This window comes from Parasteatoda tepidariorum, chromosome X1 (assembly GCF_043381705.1).
Source record: "Parasteatoda tepidariorum isolate YZ-2023 chromosome X1, CAS_Ptep_4.0, whole genome shotgun sequence".
Classification (NCBI taxonomy): Eukaryota; Metazoa; Arthropoda; class Arachnida; order Araneae; family Theridiidae; genus Parasteatoda; species Parasteatoda tepidariorum.
This window is the reverse complement of record NC_092214.1, coordinates 48,499,572-48,521,845: the sequence shown is the minus strand read 5'-3', so window position 1 is coordinate 48,521,845 and position 22,274 is coordinate 48,499,572. Positions and strand designations below refer to the sequence as shown.

The following is a 22,274-nucleotide window of genomic DNA, read 5'->3' as shown; positions in this document are numbered from 1 at the left end:
GGCAACTGAAAATTGAATTAGGTATATATATATATATATATATATAAAATCCCCTAGAAAATAAAACTCACCTAAAAGTTCAAGATCCTCACCTTCTAATTATTGCTAAGATCATTCACTTCGAAAAACCACAAACAACATACAAAATCAAATTAAAAGAAAATTCTGACTCAAAATTCACTTTACAAAAACCGATTATGCCCACCGAAGCAGTCATTCTTCAGAAGAAAAAAAAATTTCACAGAAAACTCAATCCTAAAACCCCCATTTAAAAATTAAATTTCCACAGAAATTTTTATGTAGAAAAACAAGACACCAATAAATCATTCAACACATCCTTACTCTTAATTACCATTTGCGCAAATAGAAAATATTCATAATTATCATCACATCCAATATAATTTTGCCTACATCATTCTCCCAAAATTTTATTAACATCACTTTGAGAGCTACATTATAATTCTAATCAAACTATTATCAGCTATTGCTGAACTAGGTAAGAAAAAAAATCTTCAAACATTGGATGCAGATGCCTGATAAATCTGTATCTAAAAGTAAATAAAAGTTACAAATTGTTTAATAATTGTAATAGTAAGTTAAGATGTTTATCATAAAATGTTGCACAATAAAGTAATATCATGGAATCATATTATAATAAGATACATCATATTTAATTTTACTTTTTGAATGTAGGTTAATTATCAAAATCAAAAACATTTTACTAGCAGAAAACATTAAAAAAATGACAATAAATAAATATTACAAGTTTAAAGTTATACAATAATACCTTTAGCTTAGGAACAAAGAATTTTCTAACAGGGACTTTAATTATAGGGAAATTAATTTTACAGAAAAATTAATTTTTATAAATTTAATACTGATGACAACCAAAGAAACTGTATCTTCATCTTAGAAAACTGGATTATACCTTGTTATTTATCAGTCCAATGAGAATTTAAAAACCAAGCATTATTTTTACCAGATTTTTATGTATAAAGATAATCTAATTAATAAATTTATTTTTAAATTTATAAAAATATTAATATATTATAATGGAAATAAAAGAAAAATTATTAATATTAAAATAATTAATAAATTTATGCAATCCGGAGGATGGGTTATAATTTTTTTCTTCCGTGTCCCGTCTATATTTTTGGTGTATTTGTCAAGCTACAGCACGTAACCAGAATCACTGTAATCAAATATAGATGATACAAGTACACAAATAAATCAAAACCAAAATGTTTAAAATAAGAAATATCCCATGCCACTCCAAATTTTGGTGGAGTCCCTCATCCGCTGAACAGAAATTCTGGCTCTCTGTGCAATTTTAAAAGATCATAGTAATAAGATTCAGTTTTGGAGATTTAAAATTATAATTTAAGTTTTAAAAATATAAAATGCTATAATGTATACAAGTACATTATGGCAGGTAGAGGTTACTTTGAAATACATTAAATGGGTATTCGGGAGTTATTAGATCAATCCTTGAAATTAATAGCTGGAGCTAATATATTACAGTACAGAACCCGCTATCCGGAAATCAGAAAACCGGAAAACCAAAAAACCGGAAAAAAATTCGAAAAATTTTCCCGCCATTCAAAAAAAAAAAATTTTTTTTTTCCTCATAAGATTTTAGGATTTTTTGCTCTTTTTTGAAAGATGTCATTAGTGTATTACTTCATCGTTTTTTCTTCTTTTTAAGATTATTTCCAATTTTTTTTTAGTTGGGTTTAACAAAAAAAAAACAATAAAAAAACGGCTTTTTGTAGCGATTCAGAAAACCGGAAAAATCAGTTATCCGGAATATCGATGGTCCCGATCGTTCCGGATAATCGGTTCCCTACTGTACTACTATAATCACTATTTCCATGAACTTTAAGGTAAAACTTATCATACTTCTCATGGTAACTTTGATTAAATCAATTTGATAATTATTAATCTCTCAGGTGGGTGCTAGTAACCTAAACTAGGTCAGAATTTTTCTGGATAAGCCTTCATTAGAATTGATAGCTCATAGTTAACTTGACCTCAAGTTATGCTGTTAAAAATCAATCTTAGAACTGTTATTTAAAATAAAATAAATAAATAAAAAAATACAAAGTAATATTTTACAAAAGGGAACATTTCTGTATCGAGATCTGCGGCTGAATAGCAAAGTCTAGGCAACTTCCAGACAACAGCCAGTGAGTAACTAGAAAAATATCACAAAAGTAGACCAACTCAAAGGGGATAACTCATAGTCATCCCGGACAAACCTCTACAGATATTATTTAAAGAAATTTACGCATCTAAAAATCCTTTGGCACCCACCTTGACAATTGTAGTTGGTGAGACAGATCACTATAAGGAAATGTTCCTCGAAAGAGAAATTAAAATAAATTATATTATTCCAGTTTTCCAAAGCATTATGGAAGTTGTAAAACTTACCGATTTTGCATGATGGTAACGGACTTTCTTTAAATACACTGCATAAACAGCTCCATCAATGTCTTCTTCACCCCATAATTTTAAAGATGGTTGCTAAAGAAAAGTAATCTAAATTGTAAAACTAGATAACAATATAAGAAACAAAAGCAATTCATTTGCAAAAATATATATGCTTTTATCCTGTTATAAAAATATCTCTTCAATAATTTATTGACAAAATATAATATAATTTAAAGCAACAAAAGCATAAAAAACTGAACTCAAGATAGGAATAGACTAGCTTATAACAAATAAAAAAAGCGTTATATTTATACGCAAATGTTATTTATAACAACTAATTATCACCTAAAATTGTTCAATGATACGATACCTAGTATTAAATGAAATATATCTATAGAAACATTAACTATTAAAAACAACGCATGCTTACGAGAGTAACAGAGCAATAAGAAACTTCATTTATTAATCTTGCAATTAAACAGTGAATCCTAGCGTATAATTTCGAAACATTAAGAATGCTTTTAATGAATGTTTTGACGTTTTTTTTTAACCCTTCAAAAATAATTATTTACAGCTTTATATTAGAGCTTTCTTCATTTAAATAAAAATATAACACGAGAGTAACAAGAAATGGCAGTTATTAATTAGTCTAAAATACAGATTCCTCAACCAATAATTAAAACCTGAACAGAAAAAAGAAGATAATTAGAAATAAAAATAAATGCGCAAAGCATAATTATAAAGAGAAACCATAAAATAAAGCAAATTTCTAAAAGACACTGAACACTATAAGAATTATAGTGTTCAGTGAATAAGAATTATAGTTTATAAGTTAATAATTCAAAAAGAAGCGGCTATGGTTTGTCATTCAGCATAAAAATGATTTATTTATTCCATACTAAAAATACTTACCAAACCGTCAGTAACGGGGTTCATATTAAAATTTAATTACATATCCTTTACGTGACACTCACATTCTTTCTGTTTGTAAACAACAAAATCGGAAATTATTCATCCAGTTTCGTTATTAGTCTTTAAATGTTGCCAAAATTGTTTTGTACAATGATAACAAGCTTAGGTGGCAATTCTGCAACAAATATCGATTGTTTTAAAAATCGAAGCAAATGAAAAAAAATATTAATTGATCTAAGAAATGTTTTTAAAAAGTTTCAAAAAGCCGAAATCATATTTAGGTAAGAGTTATCAGAGAACGTTAAAACTAAAGCTCGGGACCTACTCTAGTTCCGGTTAAAAAGTTTGCAGCTGCTTACTACATGTTATTCTGATAGGCGATGTTTTCAAACGGATAATTTTGTTTTCAATAAAAGAAATAAACTAGATGATTTCTGAGCTCAAATCTGCCGTATTTCATAAGATATTAATGTTATTATGTAATTCTGGGAAGTTTGGAGTGAAAATTTGTTTTAGTTATTTTGTTATTTATTATTAAAAAAGGTGGCATGGTTGCCAGATTTTGAATAACTCGCTTTTTTGGCAGTCTTGATTTGACCTCTTTCCATTTGTTTATTACTGTTTGTTCGTGTTGCAAGCTGTGCACCATATTACGTTAGTGTTAACACTTTTAGTATTGTAAACAGTATTGTTAGCATTGTTAACATAAGTAATCAAATGCATTGCTTGCAAGAATCTCAAAGCACAATGATGCCAAATGGCTTTAAAATACAACTGAAACAGTAACCCGGAAATTTAGGCAGTCCCGAGCTTGCAGCGCTCCCTAGTGTAGAAAACACCATCCATACTGAATAGTACTAGCGTCTACACCTTGACGTTTCAAAAAAGTGCTGCATTCTGTGCACATGCGTGAAGCTCAAAGCTGATGACGGAACTGTCTGCTTTGAGTTTCGTTTCAATACTATTATGCTTTTTTTTTTTTCTAACTCCAAATTCTGTGAGGGTTTTTAAGCACTGAATTCTCGCTAGTAATGATTAATACTCGAATAATTTAATATGTATATTTAAATATTTATGTAGCAATATAAACAAATCTCACTTTTATCATTGCCTTATAAAAATCCTTTAATTAAGTGATCTATTTACATTTTATTGCTTGCATTAAAATGAAATTCTCTCAATTCTCAAAGCAAAATATTTGTGTTATTTAGTGATAAGTAATCTGATTCAAACAAGTATTCACCCCCCCCCCAAATAATATACAACTGATTTAAATAAAATATTTATTGTTTTTTATTGTCTAATAGTATAATGACTTTAAAATAATATAGTATAAATAAGCGAAACAGAATGGTATGAATAAACTTCGTAAACAAAACCCGTAAACATAACAAAAACCCGAAATTTATTGATTTATTTACTTATTATAATTGTTACTAAGCCTCCTACATTTTCTAACATGAAACATGCATTATTTAATTAAATTAGATAATGTTTTTGTCGTTTTTCCGACTTGGAAATTAAAAAGCAGGAGTATTGACATCACTGTTATTTGGATAGCCCAGTTACTTACAAGATAGATCATCTATCTAGTGTGAGAAAATAGACAACTTCATGAAACAAAATTTTTATTTAACACACATTCATTATTAGGAACAAATAACAGCCTTTAAAGCTTGAACAGGTAGTGCCATCTCTCCCACATAATTGATACCAAAATTTATAAATAAAATAAAATGCATTAATTTTTTTATACTTTTACTTATTTAGGAAAAAAAAATTAATATTATTTTAATAATAGTATTTAGCATAATATTGAGCATCAAGAATAATTCTGAGTTCCTGTGAAAGAATATCCTTAGTTCGGTCCACGTCGTTATCAGGTAGGCAATAAGAATGAAAAAAATTCAATTAATTAAAAGTGGATATTATAAAAAATAATTATTATACAGAAGAGCTAAACAGCGAGCGAAAGCAAAATCAAAACATAAACAATCTGCCTTGGAGGCGGAGCGGAAGATTAGCACGCATGCGCACAGAATGCAGCCCTTTTTTAAAACGTCGCTTGGGTCAGGGGCTAGACGCAAATCTGAAACAGTCATTATTATTGTTTGTTTTCATTGAACTAGAACATGTTTAGCATTCTTATATGATTTTGTATTAAGCGCAAAGTTCATTGTTGTTACATGCAATTATTGAAACTTGTTGCAGTATTAAAATAATAAAAGCTTTTAATTAAAAGACGCACTCTTTTTTTATGCTCGCTTTCAAACTTTAATTGTATTGTATTGCATCACAGGTTAAGTGCGTCATAATCAGCTGTTTTATAGTTATTTTTTATATAAGTGAAGTGCGCCATTGTGTACGTTTTTATAATGTCTGAACTTACATCGTTTAAAGAACGTAGGAGCTTCTGTAAGTTATTACTTTGAAACTTTTTTCTGATAAATTATATTTTTTATTGTTAAATTATTTTAAATGTATTTTTATTGACTTAGCCATGGAGAGTTATTTGATACATAAATCGATATAAATTTTAGCGATGTGTTGCTAGATATGACTTTGTCCAGTATTGCGACTTGGTATTTTTTGTTGTTGTTTTAGTTAAACCTTTTTAAATTATTTTTGGTGAATGCAGAATTTTATGTCTCTATGTCTTTTGAATATTAGGTATTGTTATAATTCTATTGAACACTAAACTGAATAAAAATAAAAAGAAAACAAAATAATTTGTTTACATTACATGACTTAAGAGGCATTTGAGAATATTTTTCCAAAAATACTAGTTAATACTCATATAAAAATATGAAAAATCCCCATCTTCCTTATTCCTTAAAGTATGAGTTACCCATCAATGTCAATATACATTACATAGAACATCAAATGAAGTTGCATCAGTTATTTATAGCATTTATCAAAATCCCACACTTTCCATTGGATTCAATGGTGAGTCAATCACTTATAGTTTCTCTTTAGAAAGAACTCCTCTCACCAAAAAATTTAAGGTTGCTTACTGTTATGGAAGCCTGAAATATTGCATTTTAAAGAAGAGAGCTTCTCTCTTTCTTGATTCCCTTTCTCTCACTGATCCGAGCCAAAACCTTTTCTGAATAATGACTCAGCTCACCTATTTGAAATGGTTAAACCTTTTAACCATAGTCACTGCCACTGGTTTCCTTATCGTGATCTGTGGCAGAAAATCTTGGCACTTTCTGGGCAGCGACCCCCGAGAAAATAATAAAAACATCGCAGAAAGGGATCAACTCGAAGAGTATATCTCTTAGCCTCCCCCAGGCAAACATCTACAATTTTTTTATTTTCCAGTTTAAAATCAATTTGCCTCCATGGTGATTGTAGTTAGCGTGGCAGGTCATGATATGGAACTATCCCCCAGATGAATGTTGAGGGAAAGTTTTTTTCATGGACAGATTATAGTATTTCTTTTCATTTTATTTGTTCTCATTGACTAAAATATTGTTTGTTATAAATTTTAATGAAAATTTTGCTTTTCGATACTTGAGTTAGGGTAGATTAAATAGTTATCTACAGTTATTGTTGAAAGTAATATTTTATTCAATGAGGACAGTAAAAACTAGTATGAAGGATGTTTTCTATACTAAGAAGTGCTGCAGGCTCTTTACTTCCGGGTTACTGTTTCCAGTGTGTCTTAAAGCCATTTGGTGCGCAACATGCTATTTCTGGAGACTTGAGTAGTATTTCTTGTATGCGTAGTATTTACCTGATTTAATATTTGTGTTTACAATGAGTTCTAAGTCTAAAACTTGAAGTGGTTCTTGTTGTGTAGTTTATCATTTGTCAAAAGAATAACTTTATAACACTTATTATCTTGTCAGCAATATACCAACATCGAAATTTAAACCAAAATGACATAATTGTAAAATGAACTTAGTCTTGCAGCTCGGACAATATACTAAACTCCTGTGGTAGAATTTTTTCGAGCTATATGAGCGAAACTCTCTAGCACTAATATCTTTCTGCAAGATTCTTTTAATAATAACAAATATATATGTTACTTAATTAAAGTAACAAAAGCATTTGTGTTAACAAAAAAAAACTATAATTTATTTTTAATTGAACGTGTAATAGTTTTTTATTTTAATGTAGGAGATATTCTCTCATTTTGCTGGAAGGGCACACAAATTATTTCCTTCACATTTTGTAAATAATCATCATAATAAAAAAATAATTAAAAATCATGAAATCCTTAGTAGTAATTGATGAAAAAAAGATCTATGACAAAATCAGTGAAAGTGAGTTCTTTCTAAATCTAACAACTATGTCATATTTTGTCTATGTCACTGTAATAACTAAAAGAAATTTCACTTCCAACTCGCCAGAATTACTTATTATCATTAATATCTTATGAAATACTGCAGATTTGAACATAAAAATTATATTATTTATTTCTTTTATTGGAAACAAAATAACCTGTTTGAACATATCGCTTCTCAGAATAAGTTGTAGTAAGCAGCTTTAAACTTTTGAGTAGGAAGTTGAGCAGGTCAAAAGCTCGAGATCGTTTTAATTTATATTGAAAACACTGTCCATTTTTTAAACAAAATAACTTACTAATGTAATAAACTTTGTAAACTAAGATTTTTGTATAATTTTTTTTATTTAATTTTCACAATTTAAGGCTATTTCATGAAAGAAAAATACAATTTGAATATCTGAAGCTCAATGTTGAATACTTTCTTGCCAAATGGAACAAATCCATGAAAAAATATTTTAAATATTTCGAAAGTTGTACTTTTTTAAAAAGTTTGTTGAGATATTTTAATGTGTGAAGAAATATGTCATCAATAGGCTTGTTTTTTCTCACTTAGAAATATCTATTTTTGCTTTATTAAAATATCTATTTTAAATTTTTTATTGTGTGTAACTTAATGAGCATGAATAATGTTGTGATGGACTATCTGAAGATTAAAAGTTAAAAAATATAGGTTTATATATTGATTTTATGAAATGGTGCAATATTTTCGTTATCAGTTATATTTCTGGCTGCTTAGTAAAACTAGCTTATTAGCCATAGCGAATAATCAATTTATTAAAGGGTCTTATTTTCTCATCTTTGATGCATATATTTAGACTGTTTTTATTATGCAGTATTAAAAGCTGCTAATGACATGCAACACTATACTAACAATTTTCTATGTTCTTTTAATATATGGACTCTCTATGTTTTTAAATAAGGAGTATTTTACTGTTCAATAATTAAAACCTTTTTTTTTCTTCAAAATTCCTTTAGCACAAAGAAAGAAGGATGTTGATCAAATTCGTGAGCAGAATCCAAATAAAATACCTGTGAGTCTATATACATATCTTTATATAAGTTTATCTTGGAAAATGCTATTAAGATAAGTAGTCTTTTCAAAAGATGGCTGAGAGTTTTAGATTTGTGTGTTGAATTTGTTAAATAAATGTTTTCTTTGCTTTAGTGTTAATTTTTTTAAATTTTCCTTAGTCTTAAATAAAATTTTAAATCCAATATTTATTTGCTGTCTTTGAACAATGCTTTGCACAATAAATAAAAAGCTTTTGTTGTCAGAGGCGTATCTAGAGAAAATGGCGCCTTTGGCAATCCTCCTATCGGCGCCCTTCTTAAAATACTTTAATTCTCTATTGTGTCACATATATCTATACACACCAGCATATATATATATATGGAGTCATGGGATGGAGTCCCTTTACCACTANAATTTTAAAAAAAAGTTAAATTAAGATTTTTTTTATAAAAATTCGGGGGAAAAAAAAGATATAATCTCTTTATCAGCTCACACTATTATATCCATAAAAAGGAGTGCTTTTCAATATTGTATCAATGTAGCCAGAGCAAAATATATCAATACAATAGTGTAAGGAGCACTCAAAAAACTTTTTTGAAACAAAATAAAACACATTAGGTAATAAATATCACGTAAAAAGCAGAAAATAAAATGTAAAAAAAACAAAAAACTGAGCAAAACACAATACGAAATCTGTAAAGCGAGTAGCTAATTCAAATGAACTTACATGTATAGGAAAATTTTGGAAATAATGATTTAAATTATTTCCGTAATAAAATTGTCAGATTGCACAATATGAAAACAGAAGAGCAAATTGTGGTAAAAGCGTAAATAGAGGGATTTGTTTTAAAGTGCGTTCTTACTGAAGTACTGAAGCGTGCTTGATTTGTTAGTTACCAAGGATTGTCTCGAAAATGGATGTGCGCAAGGTGATATTATACTGGCTAATTTAAAGATTATTGTAGTTCATTTACGTCAGTTTAGAGCTGCACAATAGTATTTAGAGAAGTTTATAATAATTAAAATTGATATTTAATCATACAATTTTAATGATTTTAGAAAAATAACATTTATTTAAGAGGGAAAGGAACATGAATTGCTGTTTTGCACATATTTTTAGCTATGCAATTGCCCGAAATGGATTTGCACAAGAAGTTTTTAATAAACTTATTTATAATGACATACAATTAACTCAAGGATTTCACATAGAATATTATTAGTTTAGTTGGGTATCCATTGTTTTTTATAAAATTTTTAAAGAGTTCGCCAATTTTTTTTTTTGAATAAATAAACATTACTACATGTTCTTTTAATTCTATTCATTTGATTAAAAATGGTATTTAAATAGATATTTTTAGGAACATTAGAATTCTAAGCAACTAGTTTATTTATATTAAAATTGAAATCATTTCTGTTATCGTTCAAATCAACTAAGCAGATATTTTCTTCTTCTATAATACCCAAATCTAAAAAATTAAAATTAATATTATCATCATGATTACGAATCAAGATGAATTCTTCGGGGTAAATATTATTTAATAAAATTGTATAACCTTGAAAATTAAAGATAATTAAATCATCAATAAATCTAAAAATAAATTTAATATTAAGAGCATGATTTTTTTTCTTCATAATTGTGCAAAAAACAAGTTAGCTAAGAGAGATAAGAAATTAAATCCTTTTGGTATTCCATCGATTTGAATAAAATTCTTTTCCGTTGTAAAGGTAGTCATTAAAGAGACAAAATTAGTTAGAATTTCTCAATGATCAAAATCGCAATTAAGGATATTTTTAAAATCATAGTAATAATTCAAAAAGACATCCTTTAGTTTAGAAAGGGGAATGCTATTGAAAAGATCCTGGAAATCAAAAGTTGCAATAGAATTAATTTCATTATCTTTAATATATTCTAAACTCGGGTGATTATTAGTGATAATTCAAGAAAAACCTTCTTTAATAATATTGTTAATAATTAATATTAAAGTAGTTAGAGAAAATGGAAACCACTATGTACATATTTTTCCGGCATTGTGCTTGAAATTTTTAAAAGGAAAATAAAGGCAGTTAAAATCTAGAGATTTTAGTTTCGTTTCGCATTTTTCTTCTTTCTTAGGATATTGAAACTTTTTTTTAAAATCGAATTGTAGACTTAGAACTATCCAAAAGAATTATATATTTAATTAAAAGCTTGTATATTCAAATTAAAAATTCTTATCTTTAATTCTTGTTTGTTCATTTTATGCACATAAGTCCGAAAGTGGTTGGAACCCATCAAGTAAATCAGAAAAAGAATTACCTTTATAATCCTTATTATTAGTATCAGATAATCATGCATTATTAAAATTTTAATGGTTTGATAGGGAAACGTTAAATCTTTCATTTTAAATTACAAAATATATTACGATAAAATTGTAAGTTACTTTATTTTTCTTTAAACCCATAGAAATAAGCTAAAAAATTAGTATATACAATAAAATTCAAATATAAAAATGTACTTCCCCTTAATAAGCACGTTTTTCATCAAATTTAGGTTTTTGATCTTCAAAATATTCCCCAGAAGTTTAGAATAGAAAAGGGGTCGAAATTCTGTGCATCGTAATGATGCTCCCCCTTATATATTTCCTTTAAATTTGAACTAAATGGAATATTATTTTTATGTGAAGAAACGAAAAAGTTACAAAAGTGCAATAGTAACTAAAAACACATTTAGAAAATCTGCACTAATATTAAAAACACAGATTAATTTCTTTTGTTCATATTTGTCACACAATTTTCGCATATTTCGCAAAATAAATAAAATTGAGGATAAAAACTTAATTTCTAAGAAGAAATATTCTGAATTAATATAATAAATAAAAACTGTTTTACACTAATCTTATTTTTCCAAATATGGCCATGGCAACTGTACCAAGGGTATTGTTAAAAAAATCCATAAAAGATATGATAAAAAATTGCTAAAAGAATTACCTAAAAAAAAATATTATTTGAGCAGGCATAAAATGTTTTTTATAGGAAGGTATTGTAATATTATTATTAAATATTTTAAATAGTTCTGAGAATTTTCTATAGTTACGGTTTATTAAAACCAAAGTAGGCTGTTATGTGACCAAATTACTACGTTAAATCTTAGTTAATAAAAATGTCGTTTCTTAAAATTTGCACTCAAGCGTCAATTAGTTNAAAAAAAAAAAGATAGAGATTAAATGCACGTTTACAGAAAAAATTATTTAAAATTCATATGATCAAATATAATCCAAACATATAGATCGACAAATACATAATTATTAATAAAGCAAATTTTTGCCTTAGCGGTTATTCGTTTACACATTTGATGATGCACACACACATTTTTTTAAAATTTAAATATTGTCTGGGGTCATAAGTAAGTTTAAAATTTATCCAATCGAGAACCTTTACATTAAAATGCAACTTCAGTTTACAAGCAACAAATAATTAATATATAAAATAAAGGTCATCGATATTTTTTATAAATCGATAATAAACCATCGATATTTTTTTGACAAAGCCATTATCCAAATAAATCTTTCCAAAATGAATTGAATTGAATTAATTTTAAAATTTTCTTTTAAAAAAAGGAGAAATATAAATCTTTTGAATATTTTGAGGAGAGAGGGCTTTTTGAATTTTTATAAAAATGCATATGTTTCATAAATAAACAAGATCGAATTTTTCTATAAGATGTTTATTATTATTTTTTACTTATTTTCTTAAAATAAAGGGAATTAATTAATGAAAAAAATTATTGTTGTTATTGTGATGCTTTAATAGATAGTTATAAAATACATATTATAGCTTCAATGATATTTAGTTTATATTTTATTTTAATTGTAATGGACAAATATATAAATAAAGGTCACTTTATATGAACCCTTTTAAAAACAGTTTTTTCAAGTATAATTTATAACTACCGAAATAGGTCTATAGCAGGTAAAAGATTAATAAATTTTGTGTACAAGATGCTTTGAAATTAAAAAAATACTAAGTAAGGTTTTGATAAATTACACAACTCTTTTCTTTTTCTCAATTTGTAAACATAAGGATTATTTAAACTTGAGCTTAAGTTATTAATTTAAAATTAAAATTGTGTGTGAATAATAATTCTGTGACTTAAAAGCAAAAAAAAATCAGTTTGAACAACTAACCGGTACGTTCCTTAATCTATTCATTCAATAAATAAATACATTAAAAAATAAATTAATTGATTGAAAATAAATAAATTGAACTTTTATGAGTGTTTAAACCTAAAATCTATCTTTTAATGAATGAAAAGAAATCTATTTCTCGGTAGTTGGCATTCTTAACTGAGCCAATGCTACGTAATTTACAGAAAAATATTTACTTATTGCAGTAATTTTTCAGGAAACTTATAAAATTATGTTTCCAACATTTCAAATTTTAACATTCGTTTTTTTCCCCATTAAGGCATTTTTTTTAATAATAATAATACAATAACCAGCATTTAATTACAGAAAATTCACTTTTTGTTATCAAAATATCATTGTGCATATTAAATGTTTTTTTTATAAAAAAAATTATATACAAAAACAAAATATTATAATGTAGTAAACGCCCCTCTCAATCTACATATATAGAGATGCAAACTTGCTCTGCTCCGTGTAGAATTTTTTTTTTATGGAGTGCAAAAGTTATATTTATTGTATAATTCTTTGTTTATTTAATGTAAAACCATTTTCTCCCTCTACGTATAAATAATAAATAACTGAAAAAAATCATGTGAAACATAATTTTGTTCCAGGTGAGAATTATAAATTTTACCAGAATTATCTTAAATCCTGCAAGGTTTCGTTTTTAACTATCACTCAATAAAATATTTTAAAGAAAGTGGAGCAGTTGGCATTGCTAGAAAAAAATATCGATCGCTACAAAATATAACGCGAACTAATAAAGTGAGTATGATGCAATACAATGATTTGAATAAATAAGAAATGATTACTTACAATTTAATCCTTGATTATAAGAAAATCCTTGTAATACTTTTTTTAAATTACACTTATGACTGTCTTTTTTTTTTTCATAAAAAAAGAATAGGTGAGATGGGGTGTATTCATTGTTAAGTCTTACCATTTGGTTTAAAAAAGGCAGAGGCACCTCCTATTTTTAGTATTTAAATGTTATGTGACAGTGATTCCCACCATGTGTGGCAAAACCTCCCTTTTTGGAAGGATTTACGCCAATTTACAGCAAGGGTTCTATTTGTATAATCAATAAATTCGAAAGCTGCTTTTCAAAGTGATTTTCACCCCTGATAAAATTTAAGACCTACAAGCATTTTAGGGTATGATAATTGGGCTAAACTGGACAGGGTCACCCCGTGGTTTTCACATTTCTCTGCCCTCTGTCACCACCAAAGGGCTATTCTCTGCCTGCAGGTGTTGTATTCATCCCCGGATAATTGCCCCTTTTACATTCTGGTAATGTGATATGAAGAGATGTTTATCTTGTCTTTTTGCTTGTGGTACTGGAAAAAGGATCATTAGAAGTTTTTATTCTGCATTCTGGAGAGTTTTCTAAATGATTCTTTTCAATGCTTTATTTTTTTTAAAAAATTTTTATTTTTACTTAAAACAAACAGAATATCAAAATATTTTGAAAAATTGTAAAAAAGAAAGAAACGTTGGTGTTGATTGATTTTGCGCCTTTTTCAAATAATGCGCCCGTGGCTCTTGCCACGCCTGCGGTACCCTAGATACGCCTCTGTTTGTTGTATAGTTTTAAGCCAACTGTAATTTATAGCATAAATATGTTTTTATTGAAAAAAGGTCAAAAAAGTTTTAAATAACTTTTAATTGATGACACCCAAAGGTGTTCTATGTATTTTGACTGTTTGACTAGGAGGGAGGAGTAATAAAATTTTAATTAATAAAAATTTAGAGACTAATGAAAATTGATTGAAACATAAAAATAAATCCTCAAATTACATCTAACAGATAACTTCCTCACACATGTATACTATTACCAGATGTTCTAGAAATGTTATTTTTTTTATAAAATTTGCATCACTTTCAGAAAAATAAATTGTCCTCTAAATACTAATATCTTAACAAAATACCTTCTCTAAAAAAGAAAAAAAAATTCTTATGAAATATATTCATAATTTCAAATGTTTGAAACTCTAATTTATGTAATAATTAAGATACAATTTTTAAACTCTATAAAATTACTCAAATTCATTGAAGCAATTCAGAGGAGGAATTTATTTTGTATTTAAAAAAAATATTTTAGATATCTTAACCATGACTTTTGAATGTTGAAAAGCTTAGTTTGCAAGAAGATGTACTTACTTATTGGTAAAGTACATGGTATTTTAATGCAATATAAATGATAGGATATTATACTCCTTGTTACAGTGAGAAAAAGCCTATTATAGGAGCACTATTTGTTTTTATTTTACTATTATTTTTTTTTCTGTTTCATGATACGTAAATCTATTTTCGATTTTAATTTGAATTCTAAAAATTCTTTCTTTGCAATAGCAGATGAGAAATATTTTTTGTAATCAGTAATGCTTCTGAATTTTTTTTAATTCAAATATTTTTTTTCCCCAGTATTATAGACTGAGTATAATTTGTGATTTAAGTAATGTATGTCCATGCCGAATTAAATCACAAAACAGCTTCATATCTTTTTTGTTTCACACAATTTTTTAAGTTGTTGGAAGAGTGTTAGAAAAGTATAACTTGTTTAAGAACTTAATTGTGCTTATGCAAATTGTTAGTTTTTAAAAAAAAAATTTAAGATATCATTTACATATATTAAAGTAATATCATTACATTAATATCATTAAATTACATAATTTTATATTAATATTATTTAGAGGAAATTGCCTTGTCTATAATATAGTAGATAATGTGGAAACTTATGGGTAGTGAGTGATAAATGCTGTTAAACCATCAATGATAGTGCCAATTTACAGCATAAGGAATTCCTTTTTACATTGTTACTATGGTGGGGAAAATTTGAGTCATGATTTGCTCTTGTGTTGCTTTCTATTAATTCCTATGTTATTTTTTAGTTAACTTTTTTTATAAAAGTGAATTGCTCTTAAGTAGAAAAGACTTTAAAGAATGGGCAAAAAGATGAAAGAGAAAGACTTCAGCTTTTAATCAAATTTATAAAAATGCAAACAGCATATAATATTGGTGATCCTATGTAACATGGTACAAAAATCAGATAAATTTAATTTTCCTAAAATTTAAGAAATGTTTTTAAAAGTCCTTTAGGTTAGTATGATTGTATACAGTTATACTTTTTAACTTAAATAGCCATATGTATAATTCTTTTAGGTTATCATCGAAAGATATTATGGAGAAAAGCTTCTTCCACTTTTGAACATGTGTAAATTTTTAGTTCCAGATCATATAACTGTGGGTGAGCTTAGCAGGATAATTAGGTAATAACACTTTTTATTTTGCTAGTGTTACAAGTTTGAAGTTTGATGATTTTATTTATAATTAATAATTTATTTGTAATTTTTTATTTATAACTTATAATTAATGTTTGATGAAAATTATTTATGATTTTATATTTATCTTCTCCAAATGCATTAGAATATTTGGATTGATTTTTTTAAGTTTAATGCTTAATGTGGAGATGGTAGCTAGCTACAATGTCAACCTTCATCTATGAAAAGGTACCCCACTATAGAACAGATACCACTAGTTGATTCATTGCTGTTTTGTGAGAAGTCGGGAGAGCTGTATTAAGTTCATGGTTGTGGTCGCTCCTGTGTTGCCTTTAGCAGTGGAATGAATACGTTGTGTGTGATTGTGACTAAAAAGCAACAGCGTGCGGAGGACAAAGTCGCAATCAGAAGTAGAAACTCAACTTTTCGATGAGGACCATTCATCGAAGTATTGGACGTTTCTGCCAAAGTAGGCATGTTCACATCATGTCTGGGTAACCAATGTGGGGATGTCACAATGGCAACCTTCATCTATGAAAAAGTACCCCACCATAGAATCGAGTTAACATGTCTTTTATACTAGTGAATTGAAATTGTATTTTTGTAGTGGTCGAAACACTACACTTAGTATGAAATAAAAAAAAAATTAAATAGGCAAGATGAAAAAATAAATAAAATGCTGATTGCATAACATTCTTAGTGTTGTGTTATGTGTGTTTTAAGCTTTTGAAAGATATCCAATGTCTTTTAACAGGAGAAGACTTCAACTGCACCCTAATCAGGCCTTTTTCTTACTTGTGAATCAACGCAGCATGGCCAGTGTTTCTATGACTATGGCTGATCTTTATGCAAATGAAAAAGATGAAGATGGATTCCTTTATGTTGTGTTTGCCTCTCAAGAAGGATTTGGTGCTTGAAATAATTTGCAATTTTTTTTCTTGTTTTAAACAAATTAAATTTTAATCTCATTTTCATGCAAAGTTCATGTATCATTTGTGTTTTGTCCCTTTGCATCTTAAATAAATTTCTAATGATTAATCGAAAAATTACTTTTTTTTTTAATGAATTTTTTTATGTAAAAATTACAAAATAATATTAATTTTATAATTTTTTAAGTCTTAAAGTGTAATGCATTCAGTAAAAAATACCTTCATGAAGAAAACTATTTTAAATGCATAAAATACAATTTTGCATTGAATATCATTCTTTCAAAGTAAAGTAATACATGTAAATAGATCAGATTTTTAATTTGCAATTTTACACAAAAAATAAATGTATAACCAATATTTGCTTGTACAGAGTTGTGTATTTTAACATTATTATATTTTGTGTTATAATTGCATTTCTCTTGTTTCTATCAATTATTCTAGTGTCATGTAATATCTTATGCACTTAATATCTACACATTTTTTGTTTCATTTGTGATAGAATTGGAGTAACAAACATTTTTGATATTCAAAAATAATTATTCTTTTTACTTATAGTGATGTATTATGTTAGAGTGTGATATTAGGTTTTTTTTACAATTCACTTTTTATTTACATTAGGTTATATTTATTACGTCTGTAATTTTAGTCAAATTTTACTTTCTGTTTTAAGTATTTCCTCAGAGTTATTATGTAAGTTATTGTACTTATGGCCAATTTTTTATTATGCCATAAAAAGTTTCAGAAATAAGTGAAGTGGTGTGGGGTTAACACATATACAAATTTTTTTTCTTCAATTTTATGTGTACAATCTTTCACCATTGTGTGCTTTATTTATTATTGAAATATTTTATTGCCCCATCAGAAAGTGTGCCTTACGTATTTTTATTTTTTTATGTAATATTGATAATGTTTTCTACGAACTTTTTAAAAGTTTGTTCGTAGTTGTTTGGTTTATGATTTATGTAAAAGCACAAAGCAATATTTCTCTTGCAATATGCTAAAAGCTTTCTAACAAGATGAGTCTTTATATTTGAAATACATGTATTTAATCAAATTATTGTAATTTTGTTAGTAATAAAGGAAAATGGCAACTATAAATTCAGTAAATTATTTATAACATTAAATTAGATATCTAATATGCTGATCAAGTGTATTTGAGTGAAATGTGTTTGGTTCATTTTGCATCATATATGTTTAATAAAAGTGTGTTTGAATTTTGTTTATTTAGTGTGTTTTAGTTTAATATGTATAATGTTACCTATTTTTTAATATTTATTTTGTGCTAAAATAAAAAAATAGCAATATCTACAACAGTATATTAGCCCTTATGCGCCGACTGTCACAAATACGTGCCAGCAAAAAACCGTATCAACCAGGGTAAAAAGATAGAACTGGTAATCAAAGTAATTCTTTAGCAGTTTATTTGTGGGCGGAGTTATAATTGTTTGATTTATTTAATTCACCATTGCTTTGTTCAAAATAAAACTATTTAGTTATACTTTGAATTAACATTGATTATATATATGATTAAACTAACAATAATTAAAGTAAAAGCAAAGTAAGTCTGTCAAATTAGAAACGACTACATTTAAGTTACAGTTTTTTATTTAATTACGTCCTGATTTTGTACTAATGCTTTTCTGAATCACCTGTCTCCAAGGCGTTAATAGTTAACCACTGTTAGTGTTAAGGCATTTACTTCTTTTAAACATTTACTCTGTGTGCAAATGTTTAAAAGGACATTGGTAGAAAAATGAAAAAATCCAATGCATGACATATTGTTACCACAATAAATTAGGTCTGCTGCAAATTTTTGCTATGTAGGATACATTTGCCATTGCCTTTCAAGGAAATTTACAGAGAACAGTCAGAAAGTAACTTCTGAAAATAATGCATCAACAGTTCTAAAAACTGCCAGTTTGATTTTTCTTGAAGACTTCAGGGCCTAAAACATTTTAGTAGTTGAATCAAAATTTTGACTCCTTTTTTTTCTTTTCTTTAAGTCTTTAGATTATACAGGTCCGAGCATTCATCCATGCTTATCAACAAAGAAAGTTGAGCAATTTATCATGAATAACATAATATTGTGATGAATTACTTACTAACATCATGAATATTGATAAACACTGTCTTAACTCAATCAGTAAAATCTTTTCTGTAAAAGAGCACAAAGATAAAATTTCTTTTACTGCAGTGTTAAACAGTTCAAGGACAATAGCAATTCAAATCAGCTTTGTTTATTGTTGTTCCACTGGGGAAAATTAAATAAGTGTGTTAGGAATGCATGGAGGCTCAACAATGACATTGAAATAGCTCAAATTAAATACATGGTCCATGTATCATCAATCATGACAAGCCAGACCATTGTGAACCAAGACTCTAACTCAGGCATTTTTGGCCACTTCTATTGCATCACTACACTACATCAATGCAAATTATGGCCTTCCTCTTCTCTTGTTAAATGGTTTAGCTGACCCAATGTTATAATATATCATCCTTTCCTCAAATGGGTTGACTGCTCTTGGTAGAGAAATCGAAATTGCAAAATGAAACGAGAAAATGTAGCTAATTTTATTTTCAATTAAAATTACTTTGCTCAGTCCAAAGTTCTGGGTGTGACATTTGCACAACTAAATTTCGCATTAGTGAAAATATTTTAGAGCACAGGTTTAAATTTTTATGGACTTGAATGTAGACCAATTACATACATTGGTTAAAAAAAACTACATTTATTTTAATTTACTGAAACTATTTTATTACAAAAGTAGTTAACTAAGACTCCTTTTTTTTCAAATGCAATGATTACAAACTACTTTCAAAATGTAGTCACTACTAAAATGGTTTTAAATAAAAAGATTGGCTTACTTTAACATGAAAAAATATTTATAAAGAAATAAGTATTAATGTTTGCATGAGCAACCAGTTTGTTATTCTAAACTATGTTTGAGGAATTTTATCTTTTAACCCTTTGTGCTCTGAGTACTTTAAAATGCTGTTTGAACTAATATGAGCATTAAATAATTTAAAATACATAATACAGTATTTTATGTAATTTTTAAAATTCTTTATGTGGTTGCTAATTATTAAGATGTAAAAATCATTAATTTTAGAGTGGGTGACTCTTGATAGTGCTTCAGGGGTGATATCAGTGTGCAAAGGGTTAACATTTAATTTTTAAAATACCTTTCTCTGTTGCGAATTTTTAATTTAAGAAATGCCAGGAAACTATAAAATATTTTTCATTTTTTTTCTTCAGTAATTAATGCTCTTCTGTTTACTTTTAGATGTTATATTGAAAATTACAAAGAAAATATGTTCTCTTCCATCGAATTAACATCAATGCATCATGAGTGCACATTCGCATATGAAGGTGTCGCCATGTTGATAAATTCGCTATGTATTATTCGTATTGGCAAGTTTAAATAATCGCAATATGTATTTCTTAATATGTAATTTGTGTTAATGCATGATTGTTACTAATTAACAAATATCAAATGCACCAAAACGTCATTACTTTCTGGTCCACCTAATGATTATCTTTTGAAAAATAATTTCTACAAGTTGCGCATGTGACAAAAAGGATACGAATTTTCATTTTTCAGTAAGAAAACTCAAAATTCTGTGTGAAATGTTTTTTTTTTTTCCACAAAGAAGTTTTTTTATCTTATGTTTGTCGAAATTTCAACTATATTTAAGATAGTTAAAATTTTTATCCTCATGTTCACTTTTTTGTGCATTAAGTGACAAATAAAAGTTTCTTCTGTTTCGTAATCAAACAGTGATTATGAAACTCATTTTAATTTTTATTAACAGTTCTAGAATGAATAATAATTTAGATGAGAAAGGTACAATTTTTTTTCTATGGAATTGCTCATAAATTTTATAAGTAATTTTGTTTCTTTAAATTAAACATATTGTGCTGCATTCAATATATTGTGCCGTGGGTTCAAAGATAGTCTTGTTGGTAGGGTCTTGGGCTCAATTCCAAGGAATCGCGAGTTCGATCCCCGCCGTCCGAAAACTACCAGTGTAGTAAATGGTGACTGGTGCATGTTGAATCTGTCTGGTCATGAAGTCCTCCAAGTTCCTATAACAAACCAATACCTCTGGGGTTCTAAATTGGAGATTGATCGTTCTCTGTTTCAGGTCAAAATTACAATCTATGGATGTATGAATGGGTCCACTCTTTAAAATGGGCTCTGATGTGTGTGTAGCTGCAATCTTTTTCTTGGCCATACATCGCACCGCTGAAAAACACCCTCTGCCTTAAATTTGCCTGGTTTTACCAAGCAGGCTTTCTGGTATTTGGCAAGTGGCATAAGAAACAACAGCAAACAATGTATTATACTATTCAGGCTTTATTTTTGATATAATTATTTTAATAATAAGAAAAAAGAAAACAGTAAACGTGAAGTCTAAATTTTAACCTAGGGTAGTTTTCTGATAATAATAAAAAGTTAATAATTCATGAAATTTAGTTTTATGTCTTTATTTGCGTTGGTGATAAGGTGATTGAAAAAGTCAAGTGAGAGACTTCATTTTTAATGATTTTGACAAAAACTCTTAAGATAAGTACAAGTTTAGAGAAATATTTCTTTGTTTCAATCAGTTTTATTTCCTTATAAATACAACAATTTATAACATACGTGTGCATCAAAAAATATGTTGATTAAATCTGTAAACAAAATTAAATCATATTTGTCCATGTATTTAATTGTACATAATTTTTTTAATTTAAGCGATAGTTAAAGCTGTCAAAATTAATCAAGCACTTCTTTGATATCCAAAATTTTTTGCATCTTGCCATTGCTTCAAAATAAGGCTTTAAATTAAAAGACGATTTACAGCTTTTTATTTTATTATTTAAATTTTTTTCCGTTATTCTTTATTTTTCTTAGTAAAATTTCGATTTTTTTTTAACCAAGTGAACAAAATTAAAAAGTCTTATAAACTATGTTTTAAAATTAAGAAGGACTAAAAAATAGGAAATGTCGGTTAAAGTTTAGAACACTTTTTGATTAACTTGTTTATAGTCAGCGTAATATTTTTTTCTTTAGCCGCTGTAGAACCTATTGCGGTTCTTGTGCCGTTCAATTTTACAATCATTTTAATCAATCAAAACATTTATAATCAGTCATAATTTATAATAAACAACTTTATTAGTGCAATTTGTAGCAATTTATCTTTTTTCATTTCCAAGTTTTTCTCAATAATTTAAATTAAAAGTGCACCATAACTGTTTCTATTATGTTT

At 27.3% G+C, this 22,274-nt stretch overlaps 2 protein-coding genes across 2 annotated transcripts in view; one reads left to right on the top strand and one right to left on the bottom strand.

Moving 5' to 3' along the window:
* LOC122269917 (Ral guanine nucleotide dissociation stimulator-like) overlaps positions 1 to 3,724 on the bottom strand; it is a 57,587-nt gene extending 53,863 nt beyond the window's left edge. Inside the window, exons 1-2 of the mRNA XM_071187803.1 lie at positions 3,343 to 3,724; positions 2,431 to 2,523 (exon numbers count right to left, since the gene is read on the bottom strand). Of these exons, the coding sequence (XP_071043904.1) occupies positions 2,431 to 2,523; positions 3,343 to 3,366 (117 nt within the window). The 5' untranslated portion in view covers positions 3,367 to 3,724. The remainder of the gene's footprint in view (positions 1 to 2,430; positions 2,524 to 3,342) is intronic.
* Positions 3,725 to 5,407: 1,683 nt separating this feature from the next.
* Positions 5,408 to 18,244, top strand: LOC107439386 (protein lgg-2). The gene is made up of 4 exons (XM_016051972.2): positions 5,408 to 5,757; positions 8,612 to 8,667; positions 15,974 to 16,080; positions 16,847 to 18,244. The coding sequence occupies exons 1-4, from the start codon at positions 5,718 to 5,720 to the stop codon at positions 17,007 to 17,009; spliced, it is 366 nt and encodes a 121-aa protein (XP_015907458.1). The 5' UTR covers positions 5,408 to 5,717; the 3' UTR covers positions 17,010 to 18,244.
* Positions 18,245 to 22,274: the final 4,030 nt, after the last annotated feature.

Bases quoted from the DNA above. Each gene is read 5' to 3' on its own strand.
- LOC107439386 (XM_016051972.2), top strand. From the start codon at position 5,718: ATGTCTGAACTTACATCGTTTAAAGAACGTAGGAGCTTCT. The intron at 8,668-15,973 runs GTGAGTCTATAT...TAATTCTTTTAG, and splicing joins AGAATCCAAATAAAATACCT to GTTATCATCGAAAGATATTA. The intron at 16,081-16,846 runs GTAATAACACTT...GTCTTTTAACAG, and splicing joins GAGCTTAGCAGGATAATTAG to GAGAAGACTTCAACTGCACC.